This window comes from Petromyzon marinus, unplaced genomic scaffold, assembly GCF_048934315.1.
Source record: "Petromyzon marinus isolate PM22_M1 ecotype Great Lakes invasive population unplaced genomic scaffold, UKy_Petmar_22M1.pri1.0 PM_Scaffold_17, whole genome shotgun sequence".
In the NCBI taxonomy this organism is placed as follows: Eukaryota; Metazoa; Chordata; class Hyperoartia; order Petromyzontiformes; family Petromyzontidae; genus Petromyzon; species Petromyzon marinus.
In genome coordinates this window covers 1,161,540-1,174,836 of record NW_027423135.1, presented here as the reverse complement: position 1 = coordinate 1,174,836, position 13,297 = coordinate 1,161,540, and the positions used below count along the sequence as shown (strand labels likewise).

General features: G+C 49.9%; 1 protein-coding gene across 9 annotated transcripts in view; it reads left to right on the top strand.

Annotated features, from left to right (window-relative positions):
- Positions 1-481: 481 nt before the first annotated feature.
- LOC116937477 (FERM, ARHGEF and pleckstrin domain-containing protein 2-like) overlaps positions 482-13,297 on the top strand; it is a 74,561-nt gene continuing 61,745 nt past the window's right edge. For 4 of the 9 annotated variants that reach the window (XR_012940281.1, XM_076063656.1, XM_076063657.1 and 1 more), the window contains exons 1-5: positions 482-660; positions 751-856; positions 4,132-4,230; positions 8,099-8,291; positions 11,435-11,539. Coding sequence is in view for 3 of the 9 variants with exons in the window: in XM_076063656.1 (XP_075919771.1) it covers positions 8,103-8,291; positions 11,435-11,539 (294 nt within the window). In the remaining 6 variants the exon portion in view is untranslated. The remainder of the gene's footprint in view (positions 661-750; positions 857-4,131; positions 4,231-8,098; positions 8,292-11,434; positions 11,540-13,297) is intronic. The other 5 variants (XR_012940284.1, XR_012940285.1, XR_012940282.1 and 2 more) reach the window with 5 other exon arrangements.

The following is a 13,297-nucleotide window of genomic DNA, read 5'->3' as shown; positions in this document are numbered from 1 at the left end:
CATCAGCCAGTCATCTCAGTCAGTCGACCCGTGGCACCTGGGTCTGCCCCGTGACCTCCTGCCAGCGGGCGTTCGACACTTCACGTGGCCTCAGGGTGCACATAGCCTGGCACAAGCGTCGTGGTGACGTCACCGCCACTTAGTGGCGAATGGCGGTTGTTGTTGTTGTTGTGTTGTTGATTGCCTGACCCCTCCCCCCACCCACCTGACCCCTCCCCCCGCTTCTCCCCCCCCCATCCCCCCCACCCACCTGACCCCTCCCCCCGCTTCTCCCCCCCCCGACCCCTCCCCCCACCCACCTGACCCCTTCCCCCACCCACCTGACCCCGACCCCTCCCCCCACCCACCTGACCCCTCCCCCCGCTTCTCCCCCCCCCGACCCCTCCCCCCACCCACCTGACCCCTCCCCCGACCCCTCCCCCCACCCCTCCCCCCACCCACCTGACCCCTCCCCCCACCCACCTGACCCCTCCCCCCCCACTGTTTTAATCGCGCGAATCCGCTGAGGCGAAAGCCAGCGCCGGTTTTGGAGTCCGGCATCGATTTTAGTTTTTTTTATTTCCCCTCAGAATTTTTTTTCTTAAAATTAATCTCCCGGTTACAACAACGACGACGACGCCGCCGCCGCAGAGCAAGGTGCCGGCGACGTTTGAAACGGAGGTGAGCATCCAACAAAAATCGACTTAAAGACGAGTGATTATTTTTTTTTCCCGTCCACTAGCAAATGTTGTTGTTGTTTGCGCGCGGAAGGAGACGCCGAGGCGCGCCGAGGTTTGAGCGGAGACGGCGGTGAGGCGGCCGCGTCGGCGGAGGGATACGGCGCGGTGCGCTGGCCGCTACGCCGAGCTGCCCCGAGGTTTGTTCGTTGCAGGGATTTTAAAAATAAAAATAAATAAAAAGTTTTTTTTTTAAAGTTTAAAAGTTTTAAACTCACGGATGAATTAAAAGTTAACTTGTCGGCGCAGGCAGCACGGAGGCGCGTTTATTATTGTGCATTTGTGCGCGCGTCTTGTGCGTCGATATTCCACGGGTGTGTAATGCATGAGTGTGTGTACTGTGTACACACGTGTACTACACTACACGTGTGTACTACACTACACGTGTGTGTACTGTGTACACACACTACACGTGTACTGTGTACACGTGTAGTGTGTGTACTGTGTATACACACGCGTGTGTGTACTGTGTATACACACGCGTGTGTGTGTATACACACGCGTGTGTGTGTATACACACGCGTGTGTGTGTATACACACGCGTGTGTGTGTATACACACACGCGTGTGTGTGTATACACACACGCGTGTGTGTGTGTACACACACGCGTGTGTGTGTGTATACACACGCGTGTGTGTGTATACACACGCGTGTGTGTGTGTACTGTGTATACACACGCGTGTGTGTGTACTGTGTATACACACGCGTGTGTGTGTGTACTGTGTATACACGCGCGTGTGTATGTGTACTGTGTATACACGCGCGCGTGTATGTGTACTGTGTATACACACGCGTGTGTACTGTGTATACACACGTGTGTGTACTGTGTATACACACGTGTGTGTACTGTGTATACACACGCGTGTGTGTGTGTACTGTGTATACACGCGTGTGTGTGTGTACTGTGTATACACGCGTGTGTGTGTGTACTGTGTATACACGCGTGTGTGTGTGTGTACTGTGTATACACACGCGTGTGTGTGTGTACTGTGTATACACACGCGTGTGTGTGTACTGTGTATACACGCGCGTGTGTGTACTGTGTATACACACGCGTGTGTGTGTACTGTGTATACACACGCGTGTGTGTGTACTGTGTATACACACGTGTGTGTGTACTGTGTATACACACGCGTGTGTGTGTACTGTGTATACACACGCGTGTGTGTGTACTGTGTATACACGCGTGTGTGTGTACTGTGTATACACACGTGTGTGTGTGTACTGTGTATACACACGTGTGTGTGTGTGTACTGTGTGTATACACACGCGTGTGTGTGTACTGTGTGTATACACACGCGTGTGTGTGTACTGTGTGTATACACACGCGTGTGTGTGTACTGTGTGTATACACACGCGTGTGTGTGTACTGTGTGTATACACACACGCGTGTGTGTGTACTGTGTGTATACACACACGCGTGTGTGTGTACTGTGTGTATATACACGCGTGTGTGTGTACTGTGTGTATATACACGCGTGTGTGTGTACTGTGTGTATACACACACGCGTGTGTGTGTACTGTGTATACACACGTGTGTGTGTGTTTTGACCATCGTGGTGAAGTATGGTCAAACAACCCTCCCGTACGACAGGGATGCAAAAAGCCACTCATCTAGCAGTGGATTGATCTTGTCAACGTATTTACACTGTGTGTGTGTAAGGCGTTAGCAGACCTGTCATATCAGTGCCCCTATCTTATTACAGACCAAATCACAAGTTATTGGTCACCCCGTGCCCCTTATAAATCTCAACGTTCATCCTACAAAGTCTCATCACGAGGGAGAAACACAAACAGATAGACAACAGCAACAACAATTATTATTATTCTGATTAATTTTGTGGCCCCTATTGAACACTCAATGTCCCTGTACATGAAGACGGCGTGAACTGTATGGGTTAAGAGCTATGCATTAGTATATAGTACCTGTGCAGTTGACCAAGATGTGCTGTATATATGTACACACACATACGTTAGTATGTTTACATGCCGTGCGTGGATGGACTTTCCTTGGGCGTCGGAATGTGGAGTTGACAGCGCTGGTTTTGCGCTGTCAGTGCGTAAACTGAGTGTGTGTGTGGTGTACACTGTGTGTGTGTGTGGTGTACACTGTGTGTGTGTGTGGTGTACACTGTGTGTGTAGTGTACACTGTGTGTGTAGTGTACACTGTGTGTGTGTGGTGTACACTGTGTGTGGTGTACACTGTGTGTGTGGTGTACACTGTGTGTGTGTGGTGTACACTGTGTGTGTGTGGTGTACACTGTGTAGTGTACACTGTGTGTAGTGTACACTGTGTGTGTGTGTACACTGTGTGTAGTGTACACTGTGTGTAGTGTACACTGTGTGTGTGTGGTGTACACTGTGTGTAGTGTACACTGTGTGTGTAGTGTACACTGTGTTTGTGTGTACACTGTGTGTTTGTGTGTACACTGTGTGTTTGCGTGTACACTGTGTTGTGTGTGTGTGTAGTGCACACTGTGTTTGTGTGTACACTGTGTGTGTACACTGTGTGTGTACACTGTGTGTGTGTGTACACTGTGTGTGTGTACACTGTGTGTGTGTACACTGTGTGTGTGTGTACACTGTGTGTGTGTGTACACTGTGTGTGGTGTGTGTACACTGTGTGTGTGGTGTGTGTACACTGTGTGTGTGGTGTGTGTACACTGTGTGTGTGGTGTGTGTGTGTGTACACTGTGTGTGTGTACACTGTGTGTGTACACTGTGTGTGTGTGTACACTGTGTGTGTGTTTGTGTGTACACTGTGTGTGTGTTTGTGTGTACACTGTGTGTGTGTGTTTGTGTGTACACTGTGTGTGTACACTGTTTGTGTGTACACTGTGTGTGTACACTGTTTGTGTGTACACTGTGTGTGTACACTGTTTGTGTGTACACTGTTTGTGTGTACACTGTGTGTGTACACTGTGTGTGTGGTGTGTGTACACTGTGTGTGTGGTGTGTGTACACTGTGTGTGTGGTGTGTGTACACTGTGTGTGGTGTGTGTACACTGTGTGTACACTGTGTGTGTGTGTACACTGTGTGTGGAGCGGTGGTGTAGTGGTTAGCACTACGCTGCGCTACGAACCCGGACACCCGAGTTCAATTCCTGCTCACGGCCAACACTGGCGGTGACGATTATCTGAACCGGTCCTGGGCCTCCCCTAGTTCGACTCAGCCTCAAATGAGTACCTGGTGCGGTGTGTAGTAAACATCGCCACTGGGGAGACAAAGGCGGCCGGGCGTGGTTGCTGGCCACCCACCCCCTCGTGTGCCACAGTGCCGGTAGCCTTCACAGATGCTGCCCGCTAACAGCACTTGCCCCTGCAGTCTGTTAGAGGCTACACGGGGGATCTTTGTCTGTGTCTACCTTCACAGGTGCTGCTGCTACTCGCTACTAACAGCACTTGCCTCTGCAGTCTGTTACAGGCTACACGGGGGATCTTTGTCTGTGTTCATCTCCATCGTCTTCATCTTGGCATTCCTCGCATTGCACCTCCACATTCCTTCCCTCTGAGGCAGGAGATGCGATCCCGAGTGCACACACTCACCATACACACTCACCATACACACTCACCATACACACTCACCATACACACTCACCATACACACTCACCATACACACTCACCATACACACTCACCACACTCACCATACACACTCACCATACACACTCACCACACTCACCATACACACTCACCATACACACTCACCATACACACTCACCATACACACTCACCACACTCACCATACACACTCACCATACACACTCACCATACACACTCACCATACACACTCACCATACGCACTCACCATACACACTCACCATACACACTCACCACACTCACTCACCATACACACTCACCACACTCACCACACTCACCATACACACCATACACACTCACCATACACACTCACCATACACACTCACCACACTCACCATACACACTCACCATACACACTCACCATACACACTCACCATACACACTCACCATACACACTCACCACACTCACCATACACACTCACCATACACACTCACCATACACACTCACCATACGCACTCACCATACGCACTCACCATACACACTCACCATACACACTCACCACACTCACTCACCATACACACTCACCACACTCACCATACACACTCACCATACACCCTCACCATACACACTCACCATACACACTCACCATACACACTCACCATACACACCATACACACTCACCATACACACTCACCATACACACTCACCATACACACCATACACACTCACCATACACACTCACCATACACACTCACCATACACACTCACCATACACACTCACCATACACACTCACCATACACACTCACCATACACACTCACCACATACAACATACACACTCACCATACTCACCATACACACTCACCATACACACTCACCATACACACTCACCATACACACCATACACACCATACACACTCACCATACACACCATACACACTCACCATACACACCATACACACTCACCATACACACTCACCATACACACTCACCATACACACTCACCATACACACTCACCATACACACCATACACACTCACCATACACACTCACCATACACACTCACCATACACACTCACCATACACACTCACCATACACACTCACCATACACACTCACCATACGCACTCACCATACGCACTCACCATACACACTCACCATACACACTCACCACACTCACTCACCATACACACTCACCACACTCACCACACTCACCATACACACTCACCACACTCACCATACACACTCACCATACACACTCACCACACTCACCATACACACTCACCATACACCCTCACCATACACACTCACCATACACACTCACCATACACACTCACCATACACACCATACACACTCACCATACACACTCACCATACACACCATACACACTCACCATACACACTCACCATACACACTCACCATACACACTCACCATACACACTCACCATACACACTCACCATACACACTCACCACATACAACATACACACTCACCATACTCACCATACACACTCACCATACACACTCACCATACACACTCACCATACACACCATACACACCATACACACTCACCATACACACCATACACACACACCATACACACTCACCATACACACTCACCATACACACTCACCATACACACTCACCATACACACTCACAATACACACTCACCATACACACTCACCATACACACTCACCATACACACTCACCATACACACTCGCCATACACACTCACCATACACTCTCACCATACACACTCACCATACACACTCACCATACACACTCACCATACACACTCACCATACACACTCACCATACACAATCACCATACACACTCACCATACACACTCACCATACACACTCACCACACTCACTCACCATACACACTCACCACACTCACCACACTCACCATACACACTCACCATACACACTCACCATACACACTCACCATACACACTCACCATACACACTCTACACACTCACCATACACACTCACCACACTCACCATACACACTCACCATACACACTCACCATACACACTCTACACACTCACCATACACACTCACCACACTCACCATACACACTCACCATACACACTCACCACACTCACCATACACACTCACCATACACACTCACCATACACACCATACACACCATACACACTCACCATACACACTCACCATACACACTCACCATACACACTCACCATACACACTCACCATACACACTCACCATACACACTCACCATACACACTCAGCATACACACTCACCACACACACTCACCATACACAGCATACACACTCACCATACACACTCACCAGACACACCAGACACACTAACCAGACACACTCACCAGACACACTCACCATACACACTCACCATACACACTCACCACACACACCATACACACCACACACACCATACTCACCATACACACTCACCACACACACTCACCATACACACACACCATACACCCTCACCACACGCCATACACACTATACACGCTCACCACACACACCATACACACTCACCACATACACTCACCATACACACTCACCACACACACTCACCACACACACCACACTCGCCATACACACCATACACAGTCACCACACTCACCATACACACTCACCATACACGCTCACCACACTCACCATACATACTCACCACACACACTCACCACACACACCACACTCGCCATACACACCATACACACCACACACATCATACACACCATACACACTAACCACACACACCATACACACTCACCACACACACCATACACACTCAGCATACACACTCACCACACACACCATACACACTCAGCATACACACTCACCATACACACTCACCACACACCACACACACTCACCACACACACTCACCATACACACTCACCACACACATCATACACACTCACTGATGGTGCTGGTGATGATCTTAGTGTTGATGCTGATGATTGTATTGATGATGCTTATGATAGCGTTGATGATAGTCCTGATGATGCTGATGATGATGCTGCTGATGATAATGATGGTGGTGCTGCTCATGGTTGAAGTGTCGGTGTTGGTGCTGATTATGATGATAGTGATCATGATTATGATGGTGCTGATCAGAATGGTGCTTCTGATGGTCATAGTGTCAGTGTTGTTGCTGATGATGCTGCTGCTGATTCTGATGTTGATGGTGCTGATAGTGATACTGATGCTGCTGATGAAGCTGATAATGATCCTGATGGTGCTGATGATGATCCTGATGATTCTGATGATGATCCTGATGCTGATGATGATTCTGATGATCCTGATGATGCTGCTGATGATGCTGATGATGATCCTGATGATGCTGATGATGATCCTGATGATGCTGCTGATGATTCTGATGATGGTCCTGATGATGATGCTGATGATGCTGATGATGATGATCCTGATGATGCTGCTAATGATCCTGATGATGCTGATGGTGCTGATGATGTTGGTGCTGATGATGTTGGTGCTGATCATGATGCTGATGATGATGATTCTGATGATGATACTGCTGATTATGATACTGATGCTGCTGATGGTGCTGCTCATGTTGATGGTACGGACGATGCTGTTAGTGCTGATGATGATGGTGCTGATGATGCTGATATTGCTGAGGATGCTAACGATGCTGATGGTGCTGATGATGTTGATGCTGATGGTGCCGATCATGCTTCTGGTGCTGATGATGCTGCTGATGCTGACGATGCTGGTGATGATGGTGCTGTTGATGATGCTGATGATGATGCTGATGCTGCTGACGATGCTGATGGCACTGCTGACGATGCTGATGATGCTACCCCCCCCCCCTCCCCCCAGGGCGATGCGCGACTCCCCGCGTGGTGCTGGTGCCAGGTTGGTGTGGGGGTCCCCTTCGCCCGCCCCCCCCCACGCCATCAGCACCCTGGAGGCCGCCCCCCCCCGCGGGGGCAAGGGGGGGGGCGGCCCCTCCTCGCTGCTCCCCTGGACCGTGGAGACGCTCGGCGATGCCTCGCACACCTTCCTGCTGCAGGTGCCGTCGCCTGGCAACCCCCCGTTGCCATAGCGACGCGTTCCGCTGGCTGCCTGGAGACGCGGTCGCCTGGCAACCTGGTTGTCTAGCAACCAAAACACCTGTTTGCCTAGAGACACGGTCGCCTAGCAACCTGGTTGTCTAGCAACCAAATCGCCTGTTTGCCTAGAGACATGGTCGCCTAGCAACCTGGTTGTCTAGCAACAAGAACACCTGTTTGCCTAGAGACACGGTTACCTAGCAACCTGGTTGTCTAGCAACCAAATCGCCTGTTTGCCTAGAGACATGGTCGCCTAGCAACCTGGTTGTCTAGCAACCAAAACTCCTGTTTGCCTAGAGAGACGGTTACCTAGCAACCTGATTGTCTAGCAACCAAAACACCTGTTTGCCTAGAGACACGCTTACCTAGCAACCTGGTTGTCTAGCAACCAAAACTCCTGTTTGCCTAGAGACACGGTCGCCTAGCAACCTGGTTGTCTAGCAACCAAAACACCTGTTTGCCTAGAGAGACGGTCACCTAGCAACCGTGTTGTCTAGCAACCAAAACACCTGTTTGCCTAGACAGACGGTTACCTAGCAACCTGGTTGTCTAGCAACCAAAACTCCTGTTTGCCTAGAGAGACAGTGACCTAGCAACCTGGTTGTCTAGCAACCAAAACTCCTGTTTGCCTAGAGACACGGTCGCCTAGCAACCTGGTTGTCTAGCAACCAAAACACCTGTTTGCCTAGAGACACGGTCGCCTGGCAACCTGGTTGTCTAGCAACCAGAACACCTGTTTGCATAGAGACACGGTCGCCTGGCAAGCTGGTTGTCTAGCAACCAGAACACCTGTTTGCCTAGAGACACGGTTACCTAGCAACCAGGTTGTCTAGCAACCAGAACACTTGTTTGCCTAGAGACACGGTCGCCTGGCAACCTGGTTTTCTAGCAACCAGAACACCTGTTTGCCTAGAGACAGAGTCGCCTAGCAACCTGGTTGTCTAGCAAACAAAACACCTGTTTGCCTAAAGACACGGTCGCCTAGCAACCTGGTTGTCTAGCAACCAAAACACCTGTTTGCCTAAAGACACGGTCGCCTAGCAACCTGGTTGTCTAGCAACCAAAACTCCTGTTTGCCTAGAGACACGGTCGCCTAGCAATCTGGTTGTCTAACAACCAAAACACCTGTTTGCCTAAAGACACAGTCGCCTAGCAACCTGGTTGTCCAGCAACCAAAACTCCTGTTTGCCTAGAGACACGGTCGCCTGGCAACCTGGTTGTCTAGCAACCAAAACACCTGTTTGCCTAGAGACACGGTCGCCTAGCAATCTGTTTGTCTAGCAACCAAAACACCTCTTTGCCTAGAGACATGGTTACCTAGCAACCTGGTTGTCTAGCAACCAAAATTCCTGTTTGCCTAGAGACACGGTTACCTAGCAACCTGGTTGTCTAGCAACCAAAACGCCTGTTTGCCTAGAGACACCGTCGCCTAGCAACCTGGTTGTCTAGCAACCAAAACTCCTGTTTGTCTTGAGGCACAGTCGCCTAGTAACCTGGTTGTCTAGCAACCAGAACACCTGTTTGCCTAGAGACACGGTCGCCTAGCAACCTGGTTGTCTAGCAACCAAAACACCTGTTTGCCTAGAGACACGGTCGCCTAGCAACCTGGTTGTCTAGCAACCAAAACACCTGTTTGCCTAGAGACACGGTCGCCTAGCAACCTGGTTGTCTAGCAACCAAAACTCCTGTTTGCCTAGAGACACGGTCGTCTAGCAACCTGGTTGTCTGGCAACCAAAACACCTGTTTGCCTAGAGACACGGTCGCCTAGCAACCTGGTTGTCTAGCAACCAAAACTCCTGTTTGCCTAGAGACACCGTCGCCTAGCAACCTGGTTATCTAGCAACCAAAACTCTTGTTTGTCTTGAGGCACAGTCGCCTAGTAACCTGGTTGTCTAGCAACCAGAACACCTGTTTGCCTAGAGACACGGTCGCCTAGCAACCTGGTTGTCTAGCAACCAGAACACCTGTTTGCCTAGAGACACGGTCGCCTAGCAACCTGGTTGTCTAGCAACCAAAACACCTGTTTGCCTAGAGACATGGTCGCCTAGCAAGCTGGTTGTCTAGCAACCAGAACACCTGTTTGCCTTGAGGCACAGTCGCCTAGCAACCCCCGTTGCTTAGAGACCCATTCGCCTGGTTGTTTACCAACCAGAGCAGCTGCTTGCCGAGCTACTTGGTTACCTAGCAACCGGGCTACCAAGTTTCTTAGCAACCTGGTTACCTAGCGACTGTCACCCGCTGATGATGATTTCCCTCCATGCTGCACCGCTCGACTTCGTGAGACTGATGATGATGCTGCTGCTACTGATGGTGTTACTGATGATGCTGCTACTGATGATGCTGCCACTAATGATGATGCTGCTACTACTGATGATGATGATGATGCTGCTGCTGCTGCTGCTGATGATGATGCTGCTGCTGCTGATGATGATGCTGCTGCTGCCGCTGCTGATGCTACTGATGATGCCGCTGCTGATGTTGCTACTGATGATGCTGATATTGATGATGCTGCTACTGATGATGCTGCTACTGATGATGCTGCTACTGATGATGCTGATACTGATGATGCTGATACTGATGATGCTACTACTGATGATGCTGCTACTGATGATGCTGATACTGATGATGCTGATACTGATGATGCTACTACTGATGATGCTGCTATTGGTGATGCTGCTACTACTGATGATGCTGCTACTGATGATGCTGCTACTGATGATGCTGCTACTGATGATGCTGCTACTGATTATGCTGCTACTGATGATGCTGCTACTGATGATGCTGCTACTGATGATGCTGCTACTGATGATGCTGCTACTGATGATGCTGCTACTGATGATGCTGCTACTGATGATGCTGCTACTGATGATGCTGCTACTGATGATGCTGCTACTGATGATGCTGCTATTGATGATGCTGCTACTGATGATGATGCTACTGATGATGCTGCTACTGATTATGCTGCTACTGATGATGCTGCTACTGATGATGATGCTACTGATGATGCTGCTACTGATTATGCTGCTACTGATGATGCTGCTACTGATGATGCTGCTACTGATGCTGCTGCTGATGTGAATGCTGTTTTCTCTCTCTCTGCAGAAGGGAGCGAACGGAGGGACTCTGCTCGACTCGGTGTGGCAGCTGCTGCGCGTTGTGGAGAGCGACTACTTTGGCCTGGAGTTTGAAGATCACCGCGGAAATCAGGCGAGTGCGGAAGGGCTCGCCCGGCCTGGCTACGGCACTCGTCAGTGAGCGAGCGGTCGGGGAGGGTGACTCACGCAGAGACAGAGACCCATAGACTCATCACGCAGAGACCCATAGACTCATCACGCAGAGACCCACAGACTCACCACACAGAGACCCATAGACTCACCACACAGAGACCCACAGACTCATCACGCAGTGACCCATAGACTCACCACACAGACCCACAGACTCGCCACACAGAGACCCATAGACTCACCACACAGAGACCCACAGACTCACCACACAGAGATCCACAGACTCACCACACAGAGACCCACAGACTCACCACACAGAGACCCACAGACTCATCACGCAGAGACCCATAGACTCACCACACAGAGACCCACAGACTCATCACGCAGAGACCCATAGACTCATCACGCAGAGAGAGACCCACAGACTCACCACACAGAGACCCATAGACTCATCACACAGAGACCCATAGACTCATCACGCAGAGACCCATAGACTCATCACACAGAGACCCATAGACTCATCACACAGAGACCCATAGACTCATCATGCAGAGAGAGAGCCACAGACTCATCACGCAGAGACCCATAGACTCATCACACAGAGACCCATAGACTCATCACGCAGAGAGAGAGCCACAGACTCATCACACACAGAGACCCATAGATTCATCACACAGAGAGAGATCCATAGACTCATCACGCAGAGACCCATAGACTCATCACGCAGAGACCCATAGACTCATCACGCAGAGACCCATAGACTCATCACGCAGAGACCCATAGACTCATCACACAGAGAGAGAGCCACAGACTCATCACGCAGAGACCCATAGACTCATCACGCAGAGACCCATAGACTCATCACGCAGAGACCCATAGACTCATCACACAGAGACCCATAGACTCATCATGCAGAGAGAGAGCCACAGACTCATCACGCAGAGACCCATAGACTCATCACACAGAGACCCATAGACTCATCACGCAGAGAGAGAGCCACAGACTCATCACGCAGAGACCCATAGACTCATCACACAGAGACCCATAGACTCATCACGCAGAGACCCATAGACTCATCACACAGAGAGAGAGTCATAGACTCATCACGCAGAGACCCATAGACTCATCACGCAGAGACCCATAGACTCATCACACAGAGACCCATAGACTCATCATGCAGAGAGAGAGCCACAGACTCATCACGCAGAGACCCATAGACTCATCACACAGAGACCCATAGACTCATCACGCAGAGAGAGAGCCACAGACTCATCACGCAGAGACCCATAGACTCATCACACAGAGACCCATAGACTCATCACGCAGAGACCCATAGACTCATCACACAGAGAGAGAGTCATAGACTCATCACGCAGAGACCCATAGACTCATCACACAGAGACCCATAGACTCATCACACAGAGACACATAGAATCATTACACAGAGACACATAGAATCATTACACAAAGACACATAGAATCATTACACAGAGACACATAGAATCATCACACAGAGACACAGAATCATTACACAGAGACACATAGAATCATTACACAGAGACATAGAATCATTACACAGAGACACATAGACCTATTACACAGAGACACATAGAATCATTACACAGAGACACGTAGAATCATTACACAGAGACACATAGAATCATTACACAGAGACACATAGAATCATCACACAGAGACACAGAATCATTACACAGAGACACATAGTTTCATTACACAGAGA